Source organism: Poecilia reticulata, chromosome 23 (genome assembly GCF_904066995.2).
Source record: "Poecilia reticulata chromosome 23, P_reticulata-male-v2, whole genome shotgun sequence".
In the NCBI taxonomy this organism is placed as follows: domain Eukaryota; kingdom Metazoa; phylum Chordata; class Actinopteri; order Cyprinodontiformes; family Poeciliidae; genus Poecilia; species Poecilia reticulata.
Window position 1 is genome coordinate 10964956 of NC_088852.1, and position 25682 is coordinate 10990637.

A 25682-nucleotide genomic window follows, 5' to 3' on the forward strand; every position below is an offset into this window, starting at 1 on the left:
CTTTATGTAGTCGTGCACTACATAGGTATGTTTTCATAATACAAACCTGAAGTTGCTTGGATCCTCCCTGGCCGTGATAGGTGCCCGTCTGATATGAAGCGCCATAAGGAAGAGCTCTTCTCGAGTCTCTGCTCCTTCCCTTTTTGTCACATCTTTCATCGTCCGCCGGTAGAGCTGGGTCCGACTCAGACCGCGAAGGATTGCTCTGGTCGGGGCTGCTGGAGATGACTGGACCATGATCGGCTGGCCTGCACGGCCTATGTGTGCCTTGAGTCTTGGGGATAGGAATGGGATTGGATGGTGCAGAAGAGGCAAGCCTGAGATTTTTCTGGTTGGTAATGCTGATCTGTCTCTGCAGCGAATGATCAGGAGATCTCTCCATGCCTAGAGGCGTTGACCGGGCACTCTCCGCTGTGTTGTAGGCACTGGAGCTGTCCTTCTCGCGAACTCTGTCGCTGTCGGACCTCTCGGGGTACTCATGAATGTCAGCCAGCCTCCCGTGCCGCTTTTGTTCATTTTTGTGGTTCGTTCCTGGTGAGCAGGGTGCAGACTGTGATTGCTCGAGCTGCTGGGACTTGCGTAGTTGATGGGCTTGCATGATGCTCTGGCACTCCAACTCAATGCTGCGTAGCTCTTCGTTCAGCATCTTCAACTCCTGCTCTACCCCTCCCCCTGCACCAACGTCACCTTCACTATCTCCATCCCCTCCACCTTGCCCAGTGAGACTACATTCTATGCTGTGTCTAATGGAGTACACCCCACATTCGCCCCCGTTTCGTATTTGGCACTTGAGTTCTAAAAGTTGCTGGAAGCAGTTCTCTAAACCTCGGACTCCGCATCCACTGTTACGAATACTCACTACGCTTTCGTTGCCTTGGCTTGTTGAGTGAGTTTTTGTGCTTTGGGTGTCTTGTGGTACAACGGTCCCTCGCCTGTTGTGCGGATGTTCTGACTGCCATCGATCCCTCAGGCACTGCGCGGGGCTCCTCCTGTAAAGTCTTGCCAACAAGGGCTGGTGCTCGGTACCGTCTGTGCTGCGCCCAAATCCACTGTCTTGATTGTTGGAAGAACAGGTGGCCGTGTCTGTTGTGACGTCCTCATCGCCTTGAAGCTTTAAATGAAGAAACAGAAGACTCTTTACTCTGCGTACAAGAGCTCAAGCATCATTTCGGAGATGGCCAAAAGTAAAACAAGGACGTTTAAGTTGCTGACGTTTGATGCAAATTTGGAATGTTGCATGCTAAAGCTAAAGGAGAGGTTGAAGCCTTTCCTCCATTATAAAGAAATGAAGGATGGCTGGGAAGGATGCTAAGGATAATTTATTGAGTTGGCCCCAAAAGTTTGGCAATTTGATTGTCTTCTCACCAAAATGAAAGTTTTCAAATCACCTTGGTTCAGTGATATTCAAATAGCAGTGGAGTCCTTTAGTTCATAAAATAGGTTTAGGCCCATGTGAGATGGGGCTTATGGATAATGACAGGGAAGTTGTATTTGTTTTGTTATTTAAGTCCTTTACCAGTGAGCTATAACCACAATCGTCAAGATACATTTAAAATATGCTACAAATATTTGAAATGGAAAGATAGTATAAATTACAGCTCGAATTAATCAAGCAGCATTCAAGTAATCTATGGGTAACATGATGTTAAGAACAAAAGCATGTCTCCTCCAACTTCCCACCGCCTTGGTGAGATCGATGCTGTGCAGTTGCAGTGCAGTTGCAGTGCTGTCGCCATCCTTTCTCCGCCGTCTCTCTTTTTTTTCTCTTATTTTGATTTGTTTTACTCACCTTATCTGCCATCACAAAGCTCTGCTCCCTCTGCTTCCTCTTCTCCTCCAGAATCTCCATCTTCAGCTCCTCGACAAGCCGCTGCTGCTCGTCATCCAGCCACACAGCCTCCTCTTCCAGCTGCAATCACGAGATCTTGTCAGAGTCCTCTCTGAGGTTTCGCACCCGTGACTGTACGCATCTTTGTATGTGTGTGTGTGTGTGCGTGTGTGCGCGCGCGCAGGTACTCTAAACAATCACCTTGACAGGAAAGAAAACCGAAAGGCTCTCAAGCAGCAGTCGCTTTTATCTGACATGACACAGGTTGTCAAAGACGGGGCAGGAGGGCTGCGTGGGTGTGTGCGCGTATTTACCTGGATCTCTGGCCTTGTCACCAGGAGTCTGATGCTCTTTGCTTCTTCGCTTGACAACAAGGCGACGGCTTTCTCCCGGTCTTGCACTTCAAAGCCATTTATCTGCACACCAAAGACCGACATTGCATACGAGGAGGAAAATTTGCATAATATACATATGTCCTTTAAATTACACGCAATTAAGCCGCGAGAGAAGATGGATTAGGTTTTTCTTGTGTGGATCATTGATCTGTCTTGACTCTAAGCCCCCTTGCTTTCTTCCCCCCTATCCATACATTTTCACTCTCCATTAGTCTTCGTTTCCACACACTTCTTTTTTAATCTCTCCGCATGTCTCGTCTGCCGTCCGCCTTCCTTCCTCTCTGCTGCCACTTGCTCCTAATATGAATACACAGGAGAGGCTACACACTCTGGAGAGGGAGTCAATAGTGGAACTCTGCTCTCACCAGACCATCCAGACATACAATTAACTGTTCTTTGACAGGTGGCGTTCATCTTTTCCGCACTAGAGTAATGGGGCTGTCAGAGGAAGATAATAGGGCCAGGAGTATAGCAGGCCGTATCCCACCCAATCACTCATAGGACAAGGAAACAAACACCACACTGCGAGAAGGGAGATACTCAGAGGTCAATATACAATTAATAAAGAGGATTCAAAGTCTTCTACTTGGACTGAAAGCTACGTAAAATGTCACTTTACCGAGATAAGAAAGGGATCCGACTTAAGCAACCGTATGTAAAAGGGAATTCCTAAACAGTAGGTAACACCTTTATTTAGGAGTACAGCTTTGATATTTATGATACACAAATCTGGTTTTTAATGATGATCTCCTTTGCTTCCCAAATTAAAATATTTCAATATCAACCCTAAAGTGAAATCAATACAAATCCAGTCCCACATCATCTGAAGACACGTTTGTCTTCCAGTACCTAAGATGAAGAGACTGTTAAAAGTGACGTTTTAGAAATAGACCGAGATATTGGCCAGTGAACGGAATCTGTCGATTTTTAGTTTACAAGACCAAAACTTAAAAAAATATATAGATTTTTTTTTTCTTTTAACATCAATGAGCACACTGTGAGACATGCTGAAACATAGGTAAGTAATTGTCATCAATATCGACTGGTCAATATCTGGCTTTTTCCCCCTTCCAATCAGTGACACATCCTTGCGTTAAAACATTTTATGAAGCACAACTCTTTGGCCACAAAGTTGTTGCTCAAGGATGAAAGTTCATTTTTATTGTATTTTTTCAGAATAGAAGGAGGCAAACATTCAGCTAATAAAATAAAATAAAACAAGTTGAAAGTTGTTAGGCTGTGAAAAGAGTGAGCCACTTAGAGGCAAGTCTGGGGTCAGGGGGTCATTCATTTTCAAGTCTGTTACTCCAGTGTTTCAGAGTAAAAACACCAAACGCCAAAACTATCTGGTAAAATTTTTTTTTTTTTTTTAAAGATGTATATTCATGTACATGATTACAGATCTGCTTCAGACTAGATATCAAAACTGAGATAACCCTTTTGCTTTAAACGCATTTCTTAGCATTTCTGTTTGAGTCAGATTTACAGAGAACGACCTTTTGTTACAACTGAAGCTACTCGCAGTAGTTTACCCCATGGAAGGTTTGAATAATGAGGGACAGAGCAAGAAAGAGTTCTCACAGATGATGGAGTGCCGGCGAAACTGCAACTAAGGACTTTAATTTCCCCGATAAAACGAGGTGATTAAATATACATATCCTTTCTCCAGACTCCAGACACCAGCAGCTCGGTTATTCTCTTACAAGAATGTCATATAAGGGTAGAGTAGCTATCGGGAGGTTTTTTTTCCTCCCAGACAGCCTTTTCTTTTTGTTAATTAAAAGGGTAACGGTTATTGGAGGAGAAGTGGGAAAAAAAACATATTTCTGAGAATATGACATAACCTGATGTTAGTGGATCGTTGTCACCGAGAGTAAATAATTCACCTGCAGAATGCGGTCTCCTTCCTTAATGCGTCCGTCTCTTGCTGCTATGCTGTTCGGCTCCACCTGCACAAAAGAACGCAGAAATCAATACCGACAGCCAGTCACTGAACGTGTCTGTATTCTCCGAAATACAGCTTGCGATGTCTTCACGCTCTAACTGCACTTTGATGTACGCTATTTGCAGAAAACACTGTTTTTCCCCCATAAAGGAGATACTTTTTTTTTTTTTTTTTAACTCACACTCCAGCCTACATTTTTCCTATGTTAAAGACTGAGTCGGTTACAAACAGCAGCAGATTTAATATATATTTTTGTACATAAATAGAGAGCGTCACTTGTGTTGGAGACACAACAAAAAGAAAAGTGGGGGGGACTGAGAAAAAAAAGAAAAGAAAAATCAACTGAAAAGCTTAAACAAAAACTTGCAAATTTTAGGCTGAATAGCTTAATTTATCCAAAAGTATCCCGGTGGAGATGCACGCCGACACCGCACGATCATAAACTTTGTTGTTTCCCCCGCGTGCAAGATCAAAAGTCTTAGTAAGGTGTGCAAAACATAAAAAAAAAAGTCAAAATAAGATCACGTATTTCCCGAAAGTTGCATCAGTTGCTATCCATACATGCATTTTAATGAGAGAGATCCTTCATAGCAAATACACAGGCACAAATATATGTGTTCTGTTTGTGGAAGGCAGTCTCCACTGTCTGCTTTCAATAGTTTTGGAGCTTTTTGTCAGGTTCAAGAGAAACAACTGAAAAAGCAGAGCAGCAGCAGGATATAGAGCCTTACAAAAGTATTCATTCCTCTTTCAACTTTTGCATAAAATTAAAAACATCTCCGATTCCTTTTCACTGCAACGATGCAGCTTCTGTGTCTCGCAGTCGAGCTGGTGTATCCAAGTTGATGTGTGTGAAAGACTGGACTAAAAAGTAGCATTTTGGTTTTATGTCACCAGAGCACCGTTCTATTTGATAAGTTCAACATTTGGGATTATTATTTTATGATTAGCAAAGCAGAACATCCATTTGAAGTTGCACTGGATTTTATTTACACTAATGTTTGTGGTTGTAATTTGACAAAATTGATATAGGGAACGACACAGCAAGTTTGTAACTGATTCAAGCTAAACCGACTGCTGTAATTCTGCCATCTGTGCCCTTGTGCGGGAAAGCTAATCCCCACAGCAGCTCTTACTTTTCCTTTCAGCCTGTCTTTGTCTTCATAATAGGATTGAAACTGCACCTGCAGTCAGACTGAATGATTTCCTAATTTATTTCCCGTCGCCCAAGTTCCCCAGAATTCCGTCATTCATTTGGTTTTCTCTTGGATAGCTCAATAATTAGTTTTCATTCCGTCTTATCAACGCTTTTGCAATAGAGGGATCTTTTTTTTCTTTCTTTCTTTTGTTTTTTTTCCTGAGCTGACAATCATGTGAATTAGGAGAATTTCTGTAATACATTCCTGTCTGGCTTTGCATGTTTGGTATTTAGATGAGTGGCAGTAAATGGCAGAAGAAGTCATTTCAAACTTTGAGAAGAAAAGGAAGAGAGAGCCGTCGCCGCTGTGAGCTAATTAAAAGAATAACAACATGCTAAAAGGTGAAAAATGAGAAGGGAAGGAAGTGAATCATATTTCAAACATGACTTCCTTTTAGGCCATGCATGTCTCATTCCCTATTGATGTTTGGCTGCAAAACATTTTTCTTTTCCGCCTTCCTCCGTAATTCAGTTCAACTCGCTTTAGAACACAGATACGGGAATGGGTCTGGGATTTCGTAAAATCCTCGTAATGACTTCTCGTTCCAAAGAGACTAATAACGAGTCCCAAAAATAAGAGTTGTGCATGAGTATTCTGGAATTTTAAGAGTATTTCTGTGTGACTTTTAAAATGTCTACTTAAATAAAACCAAACAGGAAATAGTTTAATGTTGCACAAAGCTGTAGTAGTGGTTTCTAAGTACCTGACTGACATAAATACCGGTGTCCTCCTCGTCGTCGGTCCGGTAGCATAGCGTCAGACCGAGCTTATCCTCTCTGTTCACCCGACACAGCTCCACTTCCTGTTAAACACAAGCAAAAGAGATATTTTAATTATTTTTAAAAAGACATTGAAGAGACAGTTGGTGACTGAATAGTGAAAATGAAAAAGAAATGCATCAAAATCAGTTGCGAAATTTGGATGAGTCATGCAGACTAAACGAGCTCAACTTTTATGACATATTTCTAGCTCACGTAAAGATAATCCATTAGCTTTAGGTTTGTAAAAATGGCAAAAAAATGTAAAAAATAAAAATGCAAGGAGCTTCGTGTGAAAGAGCTTTAGTTGTTCTCTAAACAGGCTGCATGCCTGCTTTCAGAGTCATTGTTTTCCTTGAGAACATCATTTTAATGACGTTTCAACCGTCTGTTGGTTTGAGGCTGCAGGTAAAGAATCTGAAGTAGCCAATTCAATGTTGCTATAAAATTTGCACTGTGCAACCGAACACTTTCAGTCCAAGCCTCTCACTGCTTAATATATCACACAGTTTTTACCCGACTCAGGTGGTAAAGGACGTATTGCGCGTAAAGTTTTTTTTTTTTAAACTGTTATCGTGTAAAAAATACAACAGAGATAAAGCAGGCTGCACAAGGACATCTGTTATGGCAATAAGAAACAGGTTATAGACTTCTATATGCTGTAAAACTTCTTTTTACTGAAGGAGAAGTGGTCAGTCCCTGAAACACAACCTGACGTCATATTTGTCCCTCCACCAAACTATATATTCAGCAGAATGCAATCAGCACATAGTGTGATCCTGGCAACTACCAAACCCAACTGGATTGGATTGTGTGGTAGGATAAGTATCATTTGTTACCGTCAAGAACATGTCTAAAACGCTCTACAGCTGAGTGGTGGTGTGCTTTAACACTGCATTTGACACTTTTCAATGTACTTGGTATTGTAAGGCAGCTGCGTGGCCGTAGAAACCCAAAACATGACCGTCTCTGTTTTCTATTCTTCCGCTAACCTGAAAGCCAGATAAGGTTTATAGGTCTGTGGGAACTGAATCAGTAGAAAGTTGCAGACTTCTGCAGACTGCATACCTTCGTGTAATACCTTCATGATATTACATGGTCTTCCATCAAAAACTAAAATGAAGGGACAAAATGGCAATGAATACATATGAATGAGGTCATAATTGAGGCACAATCTGACAGGGAGACGACTGCAACGTCGCAATTCCATGAGTTATATGCGGTGTCTGAATACTTTCGACAATGTAATTTGCCTGTTCTTCTGGACGTAAAACAGCAAAAATATTTATTATTATTATTCATTTAGTTAAGAGTGGTTTTTAAAATTCCCTTTGACTAAATAAAAAAATGTTTCATCGATATTGACTTTGGGGTGAACCCTTTGTTTTAGACAGCAGCATTCTGCTGTGGGTGGATATGAGAATGTTCCGGCAGCTTCTCGTTCACTACATGCCTGTTTGTTTTATTTTAGAGAGATAATAAAGTTATTCTCTTTTAAGAAACTTTTCCCCTTTGCTTGTGCTGACTGTTCAGGTCTCAGATGCAAACTAGTGGTGGTTTAACACGTTTGTAAAAATGTTATTTGCATGGAAAAGTCTACATTTCTAGCTCACTAATAAAAACAAAGAAGAGAAATACATGTTAAAGTACAGGCCCCCTTAATTTGCATGTTGTTGCAGTCCAAGCTCCATCTTGGGACGTGGATATTAATTAAGTCAAGGGATACAAAACTCAAACTAAGCCAATACGGTGGAGCCATACAGGCCGGGTCTTTCATGTCTTTGCAACCCCCGCCTCCTCCAGGAAATTTCCCTAAATCTAGTCCTACTCACCGCTGGTTCTTTTTGATCTCTGCTGTGTATTAAGGTAATCACATAAAGATAACTCTGGGGGTAATCTTTATTAACCTCACACTGCCAAATCCATTTCGCCTCTGTGATGAAATGAAAGAAGGGTTGTGGGATAGAACGACGAGTAAAGCGAGAGGGGGGGACGGGGGGGACGGGGGGGGCGCTGGGGATGGTGGAGGGGAGGCAGGAATTAAACCCCCTGTCCCGTGTTTCTACTGTCAGGGGAAACAACGATAGCGGAGATTGACAGGGGAAGAAATTAATTTCTGTGGCATTTAACCCCCTGTGCAAACAGCCCTGACCTTCAAAGGTTGGGTTGCGGAAGGAGTTTATGATTTTGTAGCACAACACACTGCTTCGCACCAGGCACACTCCTCACCAGTATGATGAACCGGTTGATTTGTGCCTTGATATTGGCCTGCAATGAGATTAAACGTGTAATCTCTTAGAAAATTGGATGGCATCAAAGGCTACAAGAGATTACTTAATAATTGCAGAAGGGTTATGATTTATTCTGATCGGTAGTTTAGCTTTAAATTTTCACGACACTCCAGGAAATCACGCTTTTTGATACTTTTGTTACAGAGAAAATATGTTAAGAAGTTGGACCGACAATAGGTCTCCTCCTGTTGCTTGGTGCCACATTAAACATCTGGGAGAAACGTTTAGATCGGGCATTCACTTTGCCACCACCTCATGTTTCATTCAGTTGTAATTAGTGCCAAGCACAACGTTCACTGGCTTATCGTTTCCTCACTTCAGATGATGACAGCCGTTCAGCTGTAAACAGCTTTAAGCATAAGAGAGATAATTCGACCAATCGTGGTTCTAAATTTGTTTTTACCTCCTGCTAATCCGTTGTGGCAGGTACACCAAGCCTTTAATCTACATAAAAGAAAAAGATGGGCGGGGGAAGAAAGAATATTTATTTTGCAGAATATGCAAAGGTATTCATACCCCGTGGTCGAGTCCACAGGTGAGTAATCGTGCCTGGCTTGACTAGTAAAACTTACCCGAAAAGTGGGATTAAACCACATCAAATTGTCTTTGCTTAACAGTGGAGTGTATTTGCTATACTTTTAGTTTATACGCCTGTGAAGTGTTTTGTTTTATACTTGGCTGAATGCAAATGTGGGCTGCACAGTGGCGCAGTTGATAGAGCTGTTGCCTTGCAGCAAGAAGGTTCTGGGTTCGATTCCCGGCCCCGGTCTTTCTGCATGGAGTTTGCATGTTCTCCCTGTGCGTTACGTGGGTTTTCTCCGGGTACTCCGGTTTCCTCCCACAGTCCAAAAACATGACTGTCAGGTTAATTGGCCTCTCCAAATTGCCCCTAGGTGTGAGTGTGTGTGTGCATGGTTGTTTGTCCTGTGTGTCTCTGTGTTGCCCTGCGACAGACTGGCGACCTGTCCAGGGTGTACCCCGCCTCTCGCCCGAAACGTTGGCTGGAGATGGGCACCAGTACCCCTCCCGACCCCGCTGAGGGAAAAAGGGTGCAAGAAAATGGATGGATGGATGAATGCAAATGTAATTTTGCTGCACTGTACAAGCATTGTGATTGAGTGTGAAGTAGCATTATTCAAACTTTCTTCAAATTTTCTTAAGATGATTTATTAAAAATAGGTTTGCCTGAAATAATTTTTTTCCTCATTTGTTGTTTTCAGCATTGGAATGTGGCACCTGCGACAAACCAAATTAAGATTTAATAATTTGGCAAACGGAAAACTGACTTCTGCACACCCCACTGCTGCAAGCAATGAAAATCTGCATTATTAAAATACTCCTTGCCTCCGAGGGAAGAAATACACCAGCGCCTTGGTATATAAATGTGTTGAAAACAAATTCATTCCGAATTGAAACCTGTTCGATCTGTCAAATTCATAACCCTGAAACTGGGCAGGCGCCTGGTAATGTTATGGCGTGCTAGATTTGGCAGAACCACCAGGTGTATCATGACAGCTGTACCCAGGTGGGCAATCAGTTTGAAGTGAAGCAAAACCTGTCAGTTAGAAGTCAATTTTTTCCTGGGAATGGCAGCCATGTTCCGTTTCCTGCAAGGGGAAAGCTATTCTTGTTTCAGTTAGATACACATGGATGGACTGGGGGAAAGTGAGGACAGCTGATTTGGTGTGTCCAACATGTGGCAGGTGGGGGGTGGGAGAATGTTTGATTAAACGTTGTACGGTCCAAGTTGTTCTGATAGCACTGCTATTACCAAACAAAACCCCTCCGTCACCATCCCACCACCGACCTGAACCGAGGGATGGGGGGGGGGGGGGGTTGCTAAAAGGCCACAGCAAAGGGATCCTATTAACCAAGAAAACTGTGCACTGAACCAGGAAGGGCCAATTACACCACACAGGGAAACAGACAAAGCAAATAATACCCATCACTTTCAACCTGGGAGAACCTCAAGGTGGCATCATCTAAGCAGCACAATGCATCTGCTAAACACTGTGCAAAAGGTCAACTTTCTCCTCAAAGAGACACATTTTCTAAAATAAATAATTTACCTGCACTACTGTGGCCCGTACGGCTTGAGCTATGATTTTATAACCAGAGGATTTTAGGTTAGCCGAAAAATTTTAATCAGTTGTAAGAGTAGCACTAAACCAATATTTCTACCCTTAGAAGTAAAAAGTAATCATCCAAAAAAATTATTTAGATGTAAAAAAAATATTTGGTAGAAAGTCTACCTAAGAATTAAGTACTTGTATAAAACTTTTCCTACAAATTCCCATAAAATACATTAAGATTAGTGGTTGCAATGTGACAAAATGTAAAAAATGATGACGAGATCCCTACCTCGTACTCGTACTCTTCAGGCCTTTCCACTTCTCCTGGAGTGTTGGACATGTACTCTGGACATTCGTAAAAGTCGTGCTCCATGGTGTGTATGGATTGACAGCTAAAGAAAAGAAAATGAACCATGATAAAGATAATTTACATAACGTCGTCTTCCCATATCAACGCGTTTCATTCTGTGGAATAAATTAGATGGACAGAATTAGATGAACCAGACTTTACTAGGAGTTTACCACTTTTCCATACCCAAAGTCTTTATACTTCATCTCATTTTGTGACAAAGACATAAACAATTTCCCCCATTAAAGCCACAAACTCTGAAAATTGTCCCTGTGACTGCCTCACTGTAATTACTGACCAAGGCTGTAAGATTTTCAGTTTTATGAGGCAAAATGAATTCATTTCCTGTCCAGCAAAGCTCCATAAACAGCATCAGAATGGGTGCCATGTCCGGCCGCCTACTATATCAGTCCATTGGATTTTAATCGCCTGGCAAAAGCCTTCATTAAGGAAAATGGATGTAGCACACCGAAGCAATTACTGTTTGCCAGTTCGCCTGTGCATAATCATATCACAGTGCTTGGCTTTGCTTGGGGTTTCCACTCTGACAGAGCTGCTTAATAGCTATTATAAAAGGAATGCAATAAGTGCTTTCCCTCACCTGTCGGAGAGCAAGAACGGACAGATGTCTGGGACTGGTGGGGTGGCGGGCCGGAGCTTGGCCAGAGCCATGATGTGCTCGAATGTGATGTCTGTTTGTGTGCAGACGTCGACCACACACACATCCTGCGCCGCGTCGCAGTTCCTTTGCACGACGGTGGCTCTGGCGGGGGTTCGCCGGAGAACCTGGACAACGATGGGGTCTCGCCTGATGGCCTCCACCACTGACTCGTCATGTTCAACCTTGGAGAAGTCACGCCCGTTCACCTTAGGTGAGAAAAAAAAAAAATGAAAAGGCCTCATGAGGCAAATCTCACTTTTGAGCGAGAGCAGCTGAAAAACTTCGAATTGGCTCATGTTGGAAAAGACAAAACTATTTATGTTGGAGATGTTTCGCTCATCAGAGGTTTCTTGTTTAACCATTTAAGATATTATTTTACAAGAAATAACCAATCATTTGATTGAGCCATCCACCATCTTCCCTTTATGCATCTACATCTGCATTTTTTTTATAGTACCTGCACAATCCCCTAAAGTCTGGCACCAAACAGAATTCATTAAAGCATGAAAACTGCAAAATGTAAATTTGGAATATCTTTTCATTCCAAAGTATGTTTCCCAGTAGGTTGAGAGATTGTAACTGCTCACCAGCTGACTTTATATTTTTCAGAAATATATTTTTCTAGAATGTGCATATTGTCTCCAATTCAAATGCAAGTCTATCCTATTCTTACTCCACTCTATCTAACCGAGATGCATTATTTACACTGAAATTCTACTATTAAGCCCATTAAGTGCATAATAGCAATGCTGATTGAGACAAATGAGCAATAAAATGGAAACAAGCACCATAGAGTACACCATGTATCATCAGAGACACAAGTCTTAGTGAACATTGCATTTATAATTCACATCATCAGGCACAGCTGTGCAACACCGGGATGGGTAGAGGAGAAGCTGTTTGTGTGTCATGTCGCAGCGACTGCGTTTGAAAACATGCCTATTGATCCGCACATTTATTCAAACAGCTCATTTGTATTGATCCGGAGGATATGCAAATTATCAATTTGCTTGAAAAAGGTTTGCGTGTCAATCGTGAGCGTCGATATTACACAAACACGACAGTCTGCACAATTGCCAACAACATCTAAGTTGTCTTGATTCTTCTGATATTTTGTTGTTGGATGAAAAAGATCAAACTTCACAGAGTTACGATGAATTTGCGTTAAAACTTTATCTTTTTACAGTGGCGATTCCCGTTCTCCTACAGCGGGGATTTTTCTGTCACAAAGCAAACATCAAATAAATTCAACATGAAACCAAGAAAAGTTCAAAACAACTGAAAAGTTTTACTGAGTGGTAGATGGACATATTAATCAAGTCATTAAGTGGAAGCTAATTGTAACCCAACAGATGGGACAGTGACAAAGCTTAATGGCTTTGAACAGGTTTGTCTACGCGAGCAGCAGATGTTTCTGTGCATCATAGACTTCATTAAGTTATACATGCATTGGCAACAAGTAAAAACCAGAAGAGAAAGGTATTTAAATTCTGCTATTTAACTGAATTAGAAAACCCTGCCCCATCAATATATATGTAAAACAATATTTAAGTTTTTTCTTTTTGCTAAAAAATTACATTTTCAAGCAAAGATTGTACATTTTAGCCTACATTACACATTTAGACTCCTAATAGCTTCAATAATTAAATTAGCTTCAGCTAAAAGACAGATTGAAGTGTGCAGTGTAGATTCCTATGTCTCGCTCCATTTATTTCTTCTTCTTTTGTTCCTGTCCCCTTCACCTGCTGTGTTGATTCTGTGTCATTTGGCCATTTTTCCTCAGCTCTACCAGTCATGCACCCCACACAGTTCCAGCACATTCAGTTAATTACACTCATCATTTTTGTTCCAAAACCCACCCTCATGTTTACTTGGTTATTTGTCAGGTTCATCTGTTTCCACCAAATGGTTCTCTTCTCTTTTTATGCGCTGTTTTTTCCCTGGGTTAGCCACAGTTCTGTGGTTTTCCTTGGTTTATTATTAAATATCAACCTGAGAAATCACGTAGAATATCAGGCCTATAAAATGTAGTAATTTTCAAGTTCCATTTGCCTACAATATTAGCTGGTTTCAATTCTTCTAAAGAAGTTCAACTTTTAAATTGGATATTTCTACTCTAAAATTTTCAGCCACTCAAATGCTAGGTACAGTAGGAGGAAACTAAAGTAACTCTGGCACTTTCTCTGAAGTTTCGTTGTAGTCACAATCTTGTATAATTACTCTGTCGCTTTGAAAGATGGCAGCTGCCGGCAGTGTTTATCGGTTCCGGTCCTCCATCCCCCTCCTCCCCCACCACTGTCCTGCCTTGCATATGTTTTAAGCATTTTCCCTTCTGCCACACACCTGGCTTGAATCTGTGGGTGATTAACAGCCGTCTGTGGCGCTCGATGGCCGCAGAAGAGGTCACGCAATCATTTGAAACAGGTGTTCTGGAACAAAAGCACATCTAAAATATGGCGGGTGGGGGAGATGGGGGTGGGGGGTGAGGATGGGAATTGAGAAACACTTGCTGCTGGGACCTCCCATGCATCTATCTGACTTCAGACATTTCTTTCTTGAAAGAAAGAAAGAAAGAAAGAAAAAGAAAAACACACAGCAGTCTCCTACTTGCATATGTACACTTGAAAACCAATTTAGTTGGTTTGCTATTGACGACAGGACACTTTGTGATTGATTATTAGCTTGCTACAAATTGGGTCCCAGCTTTCCGCAACCAGGAGCCAACTGCTGGATTTGTTGAAACGGCTATCGTTCTACCACCACTTCGCTTGAAGCTTTCAACGTACACAAAGCATATTGCACATGTCAGCCTATAAACGTGACAGGGTTTCTATCAACTTGTCACTTCAGATGGTTTAATGTTATTTCCAGTCCTCAATGCAAACAGCGTGTGATAACAAAATCCCTAAGATAAGGGCCGCATGCGTGCGCACACATGCGTGCGTGTGTGTGTGTGTGTCTGCACTCGTGAATGGATGTGTTTGCTGAACTGAGATAAGAGCGAAAGCACTCAACCTCACAGCTAAATCTGACAGATATGGTGTCATTGCGAACAAATGGAAGCAAACGCAGAATGCACAGAAAGTTTTCACGCACAATTTAAGCATTCTGTCGTCCCCTAGAAAGACTTGAAGCATCTATACGTTTGCATTCACGATGTTTTACTGAATAACTCCTGTCTCATGCTGAAAAGGGTTACAATGAACTATGAAACAATGAGCTGCCCTCGTCCATTCAGCGCTGACCTTGTCCTCCCCTGCGGCAGTCGAAGCCCTCACCGCAATCTTTCGTTTTACCCCTGGATTTTGATTTCTGCAAACTTCTGCTCAGGCTCACAAAAAGGCCGTTTTGATATTCATGGAGGCGCGATGTCGCGAGGAGGCAGGAAACGCAGGTGGCATGCGGCTTTAATCTTCCAAATCTCATTTCTTTTCCCTCTTCTGACTGCATTGTGAGGATTCAGAAGGGCTCACTGTTCATAAATGTCTCATTTCAATAATAAAAGTCTCTTACGGACGATATCATCCGGCGCAACAATGGGAAAAATTATCATGTTTTCGCACGTTCGAGTGACAGGTGTGCGCATCGTGTGGTTATATGATCGGTCAATTGAATCAGGCCCGACGTGCGGTCAGGATACTGTGGGGATATTGACATGCATCTTACAAGCGATGCAAAATCCCTTGAAAATCAGCGAAAGCTGAAACGAATGTTTGATTTATTCTTTGTTGTTTAGAGATGTGCTTCCAAAGAAATCTAATATTTGTAATATGCCGGGTAAGAGACATTTTGGTGTAGGTTTTTTAGTACGTCATTTTTAGCTGTTTTGATAATCTTGTATTCCTGACTATATGACACAATAAATTGCAAAGTTATTGGAAAAGGGGATTACTTTTTTTTCTCTTGGTAGATAGAAAACATACCTCTTATCATATTTTGGCACCAGCCCTTTTATGTTTCCTCAAAGTGCCTTGAAAGCTTGAAAATTATGCATGGCTTTTTCAAAATATTCCAAAAAGTGTGCCATGTGTTTGCACTGAGAACCCTTTACTTTTGATACCCCTATTAAATAGAGAGCAACTAAGTCCCTCCAGAAGTCTCTCTATTAGAGAACACGATCCATCTGGCATTCATTTAACCTTGTTATAACAAAAATTGTTCTGTGAAGGCCTAAGAGATTTATTAGAGAATATTATGGAACAGACAGTATGATGAAGGCCAAGGTACACGCTTGACATGCATGGGAAAAAGTTGCGGAGATGCTCAGCAAACAGGTGGAAGAAAGTGCTCAGGTCAAGTGAGATCAAAATTAAACTTTCTGGGCTGCACACAACATCTCATGTGAGGTTAGAAAACCTCACATGTTAGAAAACCTGGTGGCAGCATTAGACTATGATGGTGCTTGGTGAAGGGAACCTTGTTGGAGTTGCTGAGATGCAGATAACTCTAGGGAACTATGAGAAGAAACCCGTTGAAGGTTTCAAAAGACGTGAGCCTGGGGCAGCGGCTCTCCTTCCAGTACAGACAGAGCTACAGTAGAATGCTTTGGGTTAGTATAGTCGATGTAGTAGGTATTCCAAATCACGACTCCAAAAAAAAAGTTAATTAAATTTAGGGGGCATAAGAGTGGTCTGAAATCATTTCTGAAACCAGTTTCTCCAGGTCATAATTGCAATCTCTTATGACTTGGTTTTACAGCATAAAATCCCATCACCTCAAATATAAAACTCAACAAAACTCTTGCAGCAATATCCTTTAATTTCGCACTTTTCTTGACATTTAAGTTTTTGGTTCTTTTCAGGAGAAGGAAAGTGAGGACCAAAACGAACCTTGTTCACAGATTTGAAAACTTTTACCACCTCAGGGCCACAACAAAAAAAAAAAAACCCTGACTCAAATGTATTTACTTTGTTTATCCTTAATTACGCGAGCAACATTTCACCCTGTTTTGCATTTGTTTTTAAGGCAGGCTCGATCATTTTTTCCAATCAGCAACCGCTCGCCGCGCATCACGGTGCTCTGCTGTTTTACATTTTTGTATCACACCAATTAATCAAAGTGACAAGGTATTTAATGAGAGGCAATTAGAGTGTTAACCAAAATGCAAATCAGACAAGGACAGAGAGAGAGAGAGAGTACGTGTGGGGTGGGGAGGGAGAGACTTTGTGTTGGTTTGTATGCATGTGTGCGATTAGCTATGGCAACAGGTTCAAGGAGATTTCACTCAGGGCTCTAACTGAGTGAAATTTAGTCCACTTCTTTCCACCTGTTCTCCTCCACACCCCTGATATCATCTATGTGCATGCATGTGAATATTCGCACAAGTCGCTACGAGTGTCCTTGAGTTGTTGTTTTTTTTTTTTAAGCAGACAGTGGCTCCGGCACAACAGGCGAAAACAACCAATTAGTTCTGCATGAGAAAGTCAGCATGACAAGATGAAACATGGACTTAACAGCTGCTGTCGAGACGGATGTTAAGTAGCGCGCTTAGGTCAGTCTCTTCTACATCACACGGTATCTGTGTGCGGCAGATTAGAGCATGTTTCCTCCAGGAATCGCTCTTCCGTAGAGCCACCTGGCTTCAGATGTTAGATCTTGCAGTCAGAAGGAGCCTAAAGATGGAGCCGCACCTTTCAGTTAAAGACTGGCAAGACGTCAAGGAGTTGCACAGCTACGGCTGGCCTGCAAGTCCCATATGTCCATGTTCAGTGATACTTGCTAAAAGTAGCATACTTGTGTATCGCCCCTCAACTGGTTATTCTGTATTCAACATTCCCATCATGAAACATAAGTGACACATAAGTGGTCCTTTAATCTGATTGATTTTGCTTCTCTGCAGCTGATGCTTCACCATCTCTGCAAACTGGTGTCTGACACATACTTCAGATCACTTGGGAGTTCTACTCTTAAAACTACGCGACAATGTAAAAGATAAGCCACGTTTTCACAATTCACAACTGTTAGGTTTACATTTTTGGGTATGCGTAGTTGCTCAGGTTTTATTTAGAGATTGAAAAAGCTATAAAGTAATGTCCAACCTGGTAGAAAACTTGTAAAAATCTACAGAATACTTGAGTCTATGGCAGAGGTTCACCTTCCAGCAAGATAATAATAGCAAACATAGTGCCAGTGCTACAAAGCATCGGTTTAGATAAAAGCATATTTAGTGTTGGAATGGCCCAGACAAAGTCCCAGTGTTAATTCAGATGAAAATCCCTATGTAGTTGGCAAATCCTTTCTATCCTGAGCTTGAGGTGTTTTACAGAAGAATCGGTTGCTAGAATTTCAAACGGTAATTGCAGTGAAATGTTGTCCCACAAAGTATTGAATCAGAATAAAAATATATTGTGTGATTTTTAATTGGGATAGTGAAAAACTCAGAGGGTAAGTAATTTTTTTTCCCCTCTGGAAACCCTAAGTCAACATGAAGTATGTTTATTCAAGGGTAACGTTCTTAGTTTCGTTTTACAATAAAAATGGCTCATATGCCTGTATTTTAAAGTGGTATATCATTTTTTGCGCTAGCAAAGGGCGTCTTTATGGTCTCACCAGTAAATTCTATGTCTTGTGTTATAAGCAATCCCTCCTCCCCCCGTTCTTTTCTGCCACTCTCATCGTTTGTCAACTCATTTGAACCAGTTTGAATATTGTGTCGTATGTTGCCGAAGAAGTCCATAAGCAAGACATTTCTTCTTCATATGTCTATGGTATTACGCAGGTAGTTGAGGCATGCACACCGGAGTCAGAAACTGTTGACTTGTGATTGTCATTCCAAGCAGCTATTTCTGATGCAAGCGAAGGGAAATCAAAGGTTATCCGTCAGTGAATGCATTAGGAACCCTCTTATTTCCTCCTCTTTGTCCCACTTCTTTATGCAAGACAGCCTTCCTTTCAATTAGGCTTCATGAATACAGATACACCTCACTGTTTTACTCCTGCAAAGAAACACATTTTGTCTTGCTGTCTCTTTCCTTTCCTTTTTTTTCCCCAAGGTGAAAACAACTTCGTCTCAGGACTACAAATCTCTTGACAGCGTTCAAGAGGTCGTCAGCAGATCCAGTAACGTAATCCTCAATCTGTTTTGCTTTATGCGAATTGTATCTTAGTAGTTTTCTTAAATTACTCTCATAAATGAGCGATGCTTTCTCCTTTGTGCTCCCGTACATCACGCGCTGCCATTTAACTAATAGGTTGTGTGTCTTTGAGCAGCCATGGATGCCACGGGTTATGACAGACTGCATCAGCAAGGCATTCATTACCCTCACCATCCTAGCAACCAAATCACAATAACTGCAATCCAAATGTGGGCACCCAGCCTCGCTGCCACACACTCCTTATTTCTCGGCACCGACGCATAAATTAGCCTCCCTTTTGTCACATCAGGAGGCTGGCAGGTTTGAGAATTGGCTCGGTTTGTTTTCCTCCTCGTGACACGTGGAGTATTAATGTTGGGACGGGAGCAAAAAAAAAAACCCTCTTCATTGAGAAATCAATAAATGCCACTTTGATTCCCGCAATTGTACATAAGCATGTAGTTTCGTGTCTGCGGAATGTCTGTGTTTTATTAACATTTCGACCACATATAATTGGGTGTATTCTCGCTGATGCAGATAGTTGCCTTGACTGACTAATGTAATTGGCCCGTGCTGTAGCAGGACTCTATTGTTGCGCCGTGTCCTCCCCAAACTCATTATATCACCATTAATCTCTCATCTGCCATTAGAGCAACAGCCAGTGAGCCGAGCGTAACAATAGAGTGTCCCGTCTTTGAGCCCCACAACCCACACTGGCAATGAGTTTGAATTAGGCTCTCTGGGGTCACCGATTAGACCCTCATAATTCATCCAGATGGCTGAGTTCACAAAGAGGTTATATTTTACTCCCCTATTTGAAAGCTGAGTAACAGAATCTCCATTTAACTACTTCAGTTAGTTCTCAATTTTGGTATCATCTTTTCTTTTTCTTAAGGTGGATATATTTTTGTCAGGATTTATTTTGAATTTTATGCATAAAGAACAGAAAATGTCTCAAAAATGTAGATACTTTACAGCACAAAGAGGGATAACTCAAGCCAGAAGAGATGACGAACTGTCAACCAGCTGTTTGTGAGCATAAAGTTAAATCAAATTCCTTTTTTAAAAGAAATTTAAATTTAAATGCTAACAGATTACATTTAATAAGAGCCCTCTCCAAACATTTCTCTTAGATATTTATCCAGAATAATTTGCTGGAAAGGCATTTTTTTCCTTGTGACTAAGCAAGATCAATGAGAGATTGTTTAACTTTGAACCCCAAATGTAATTTTTTTTTATCTCAATTTTGTTGCCAATAAACGTATTGATAAACGGATTTTCTTACGCCAAGTGAGTTCTTAAATGTTACAAAAAAGCAAGGAGTAGTTTTCAGCAATTGTGCTAGTCATGCCTAGTCTTGTTTTCCATTTTAACTGTTGTCATTTTCAGCACCGTAGATGTCAATTGAACTGGGAAGCAAGTTTTAGCAACTTTTGTCATTTCCTTGCTTCCCTCTAGAAGATCTACTTTTTAAACTGAAGGAATGAAAGAGTGTGCACCAGGGGAACACTAAAAGCTGAGCAACAACTGGATACCATGCATACTTTTAAAACAGATCATCTTAAAAGGCTAGCTGTAAAATTGAGATATTAAAATACTAAGAGAATGTTTCAATTTCCATATTTTACATTAAAAAAAGCAATAGACATCATTATGAAAGCACCTTACTCCCTTCACAATAAAAACTGTGGACCAAAACTAACTTGCAAGCTTAGAAGGAAGGAAAAAGAGGCATCACAAAAGGTCAAAGCAACAGAAACATTTCAGCTGCTTTTAACTCATATTTGACATTCAAGATGCTCATTAGTATCCCATTTATTTCAGCTTACTTAGATCATCATTGCACACAGTCATATTCTTCTTCTTCATACGAGCTCAAAAATGGCTAAAGGCAAAAAGTCAACTCTAAATGCAATTGGGAGCATAATTAGCAGAAAAGTAGCAGCCTGGGAAGTGAAAAATCCCACTAAAGAGCGGGAAAATTAAAGATTTATGTGCTGCTTTTTGCATAAATACAAATCATATTATTTTCCAGAAAAGCCTAGAGTGTGTGAAGTTTTCTCTCCTCCCACCAAACTTTACCCTTTTTTTTCTAGTGATGCGTGTTTATGTTCACTGGAAGCACCTAACACATTAGCATTATTCATAACGCGAAGTTTCCTCGGTCTGCCCTTTGGTGGAGAAGAGAAACGACTTTACACTTCATTTACACTTCACACTAGATGTGAGCACAAGGAGAGCTGCGCCTGTAATGAAAAACGCCTTCGTCTAAACAGACACCTGGTTGCTTAAATGAGAGATTTGCCGTCGTCTAATTTGCTCCTAATTCAACCGGATTCAGTCCGAGATTTAACAATATTTCAGTGTGACTGCAAATCTTTAAATCTGACCATGCAAATCACAAAGGTTGTGGTCTTTTCTGTTATTTTCTACAACCAAACGTTTGCAGAAAATAGAAAAAAGCCAAAAGTTTTTATTTATTTATTTTTTTACAACTGTCACTACTAATACTTCATTCATATTATAAGACAGATAATAAGCGGAAAAAATTGAGGTCCTCTGCCTTCTGGCAGTCCTCCTATTGCCATCTGCAAAAACACAGTCCTCAGCCATAAACAACCAATCAAAGCCAGGAGGAGGGTCTTAGCGCTGTCAATCAAACGAGCCAACCATGAATGCTCAGGCTAGTTAGCATAGCCGCTGATGACAACAGATACATATTTTTCCTCTTATGGTAAGTTGTTTCTATTAGTAAATTGAGCACCGTATACAAATTCTGGATATTTTCATTTTTAGCTGAAAAGATCTGAATTCAGACTGCCATGAAGAAGTCTGATATGGGTCACATGTGGGCAAAAAAATGGATTTGGGTCACAATTGCCTGCTGTGTGAACATAGCCTAAGTACCATTATTTTTGGGTCACTGGTACAACATTTGCGGGGTATTTGCATACATTTTTTTTAGTAGTAATCCTCTCACTGGCACATATGTATTGTGTCTCAAGAAAAAATATACCAGTCCTAGGTGGATAGAAATCCTAAAGCTGCGCATCTATGTCACAGGAATGCAAGGAAAGACACAAAACAGTGCGGCAGGTTTGCTCCTCATTAAAAAGTGTGTCGCATGTTTCCACGTAGAACCAAGCAGGGCTTCAACCGTTCTCCACCCTCAGGACATTTCCCATATCAGCATAAGGCTTACGGTTACACCTCCCACTAAATGTAATCACCCCCCTGCTATGCAGATGGTTTAGTGTTATTCTATCTGTAACTGGACTCGGAGCCAGGCTCTGAGTGGGCCTAATGACTTCTAAACCCAAGCTGGTTAAGCGAGAAAGCAACACTGTCTCTCTGGTGCAACCTGATCTCCCTTTGGACCACCTGGTCCGAGGGTGTACACAGAAGCCTGCGAAACACACTCGACAGCAATGTAAAAAAATATTTCAATGCTTTTAAGCGTGTTTGTAACGTTTCACGTGTAGAATTGTTTGGCTTTGAAAACAGGCTGTAGCAAAAATACCAGAGTTTTAAAATTCAAGCAATCTGTTGTAAATCTCTGAAATCCGACATGAAGCTATTATTCGTGTTTGTCGCCCCAAACGATTGTACGTAATTGAGATGTTCTTGGCAACCCCCCCACTCCCCCAGAGATTTTACTTGTTTCATCTTTTGTGACAATTGGTCAAATCAAAGATCTAATCTCCAGATCCAACTGAAAGAAATATGTAAACGTGGAGAGTGCTGGAGGTTCTCTACATCTTCAAAATTATGCCCCAGTATTTCCCTCCACTTCTCTAACTGCTCTACGTCCAGGGAATTCTTTGTGCATATTTCATGTGTGTATGTGTGCTCTGCCGTTGCAAGCAAATGCCTCCACTGCATCCATAACTGCTCCAGATGGTTTATCTTAGCATCTGTCTAACCTGACAAAACATACCCTGCAGCATGTGGCCATAAGGTGTGTTATTTGGTTATTCTGGCAGAAGGTTGACTTCGAGCTGTATAATAGTAATCGTCTGAAAGCGGAGTGTGACAACAGACAAAAATGACTATCTTTTCGGGCAAGATCGACGCTTCTGTGACTTCAATTGATGTCTTTTTCTCTGCAGGGTCATTCTAACAAAAAAAAATTTGTGGCACAGCGGAAGCAGAGGTTGTGCCCAACTATTTTAATGAGTGGAAAGAGAGGAGAAGAAACGACAGACTGGGGAAGTGAGATGGAACAGACCTGATGCTGTTTGATGACTGATAGGCAGTCAACCTGTCCGTTTTGAAAAGGTTTAGAAGAGAATGTGAGGATTTAACAGAATCACTTGTGGTACGAAACTCATCCTTCAGAGCTTCTGTTGACTTGAACTTTAAACTCCATACAAATTTCTTAGGACATTTTCCCCTCATTCTGTGACCATGATGTGCCTTGGAAAAAGTAGTCGTACCCCTAAAAAATTCAAGCCATTTTGTGTAAATTCTATCTGAATTTATCAACACAAAGTAAGTCATACTTATGTCTAACCACTAACATGAAAATTGTAGCTGCGATTTACAATTGTAGAATCTCTGATGGCTGCAATAACACCTGCAAATCTTTTGAGTATGTTTCTACCACGTTTGTACATTTAGAGACTGAGTATCTCTTCCTTATACGAATACGTACATCTCAGTCACATTCCTTCTATGTGACTCTTGCCACAGATTTTGAACTGCTTGTGAGTCTGGACTTTGACTGGGCCATTCTCATACATGAACAATTTGATTTCCCCTTCGTCAACACTGACTAGATTTGCTTTCCCTGGTTAAGAGTCGCATGTCCGCCATCATGGTTAACGAGGAAGGTGCGTCCAGGTGGTTCAGTATCGAAGTAAAGGAGTCTGAATATACTGTAAATGTGGACCACACTTTAACAAATTTTGTAATTATCTGCTGCTTTATCTCAGTCTATCATTCAAAATCTCAATCAAATACATTGATCATTGTGACTATATAATTGCAATATATTGCAAAAAAATTCCCTGCCTTCCTTACATCTCATTGGATTGATCTTTGACATAATTCATAATCACCGACAGGTTAAAAAGTATTGATCGACCCTTGAATTGCATTTGAAATACACCGTCCAAAAAACGGAAAAAGGCAGTAAAACTGACCCTTTGCAATCATCGTTCTGTGTGATAAATCGAAAGTGCAAATATGCATATCTGCTTTTGTATTGTGCAGTGGATTCCACAGGCATCACATGTTCATCCTTTGCCTCGTCTGAAGGGAGGTTAGAGAAGAGGCGGCGAGGAGAGTGACTGTGCCCAGGGAAAGGGCTTTTATCCCAGGCTTATCAGAGCCAGCGCAGAGGGAGATTGTTGGCCAGTGGAGCAAGACGCCGATTGTTGCTGCCTTCGCCTCCCCCCTCCTCCCCCAATCAACACTGGACATCCCTTTCTCCCCCCACTAACACATGGAGAAACCAAGTGTATGTTTGCTCACGGGCAGGCAGATTGGAAGATAGAGAAACATCGCATAAACACTGGGCAGAAGCATTTTAGTCTTTGTTGATCATTCTGTCGCTTTCTCTCAGTTTTTGAAACTCGAGTAAAAAGTCTTAGCTTACACAGGATGTACTTCTCTACAGTACAGTTCCTTGTGTTACTGGCAATGAATATTCACCCTTTTGCTCTTCCCAGTTCTTGGCGAGCAACCAGAAGACATTCTACCCACGGTGCCAGCGACGAGAACATATGCACCTCTAAATCATGTGGTATTATCACCACGCTGAGCTCCAATGAGCAGCTATAAACATGATGGAAGACACCAGATGATCAGTGTTAAGCAGCAGAAATCATTTCCATCATGTGTTGTTAATTCTTGTATTTCTTATGAAGAGAAAATATTTTACCTGGGTAAATCTAACAGTTTGGTGGAAACAAATTTTGAAAATGTTTTGTAAAAAAAAAAAAAAAAAAAAAAAAAGAAAAAAAATGTTCAGGGCATGCAAGACTGTCAAGACGATTTACGGTGATAGGTAAAAAGGTCACCCTCTCTGACCCACGTCGACAGGCGGACGACGTACTTGTTAGGATGAAAAACTCAAGAAAGATGGAAAGGTCAGCACATTGAATGGCTCAAAATCCCATCAGAAAGATTGAAAAAGACTGAAACAGAAGAAGAGTGCGCTTCTTTCACAAATGATTTGTAGTATGGTTTACAACCTCAACATGTGAGATCAGATCACTTATATTATGCTGTAGCTTTGTGAAAAATTCTTAAAAAATAAATAAATAAAAGAGCCATAGCCTCTCTGGCGAGTAGCTACACATCTCAACAAATAAAGTTGAGGTTTGGGCATATGGATGTGCCGGCTGTGCGGGTCTGACCCCAGCCTCCCCTCCTCTGCGTGGCACTTGCAGGACAACTCAGGGGAGTGGCGGGGGTGAGGGGCTGGTTGTCTAGCCTCCTCTGTTCTGTCTAACAGGCTGGACATGGGGCACGGCATCTGTCTCTAGAGGAAATGCTCACACCAGAGATTGGCCTGGTTCGCAACAAGAGCAGACCGGTATACATAAGGTGTGCAACGGGGGGAAGGTGGATATTTTCAGAAAAGAACCTGCAATAGTAATGTAGGGCATGTGTGTAATACACGGTTTTAAAAAGATAAATTTGTAACCACTTCCCTTTCTCCTCACTGTCCTGATGAAGCAACATTGCAAACCAAAGAAATCCCTTAAATACAGCAAGGGCATGCAAGTGACACGGGCTGCTTATGCTCAGTTCACATGCCAAGATTTTCAGGCCGATTTTTGTCCTGTTTACCCCGTTCCTACAGTCGTAAGGACACCCCAATTATTTCGACGACTTTGAACATAATCTTAGGAGATATTCCTGCAGTTTGCGGTTACACCTCAGGTCTAAACACGGAGGGCCATTCATAATGCACAGAAGACAAAACTGCCATGGCACACCAGAAATTCCGGTGGAAGTTGGAGATGTCTTTGGATCTTTTCTTCTCCGATAAATAGATCTGCTTCTTCCCAATCCGCCATGTTTGTTCAGGCGGGTCCTGGGAAATTTTCTGTCCGACATTTGACTTGTTGGTGAGTGAAATCGGTTGAGTTACAGATTCAAA

General features: G+C 41.3%; 1 protein-coding gene across 1 annotated transcript in view; it reads right to left on the bottom strand.

The window, feature by feature from the left end:
• pdzrn4 (PDZ domain containing ring finger 4) overlaps positions 1-25682 on the bottom strand; it is a 36155-nt gene that overhangs the window by 1735 nt on the left and 8738 nt on the right. Inside the window, exons 2-8 of the mRNA XM_008401002.3 lie at positions 11439-11704; positions 10778-10880; positions 6071-6169; positions 4110-4172; positions 2143-2244; positions 1790-1909; positions 47-1111 (exon numbers count right to left, since the gene is read on the bottom strand). Of these exons, the coding sequence (XP_008399224.1) occupies positions 47-1111; positions 1790-1909; positions 2143-2244; positions 4110-4172; positions 6071-6169; positions 10778-10880; positions 11439-11704 (1818 nt within the window). The remainder of the gene's footprint in view (positions 1-46; positions 1112-1789; positions 1910-2142; positions 2245-4109; positions 4173-6070; positions 6170-10777; positions 10881-11438; positions 11705-25682) is intronic.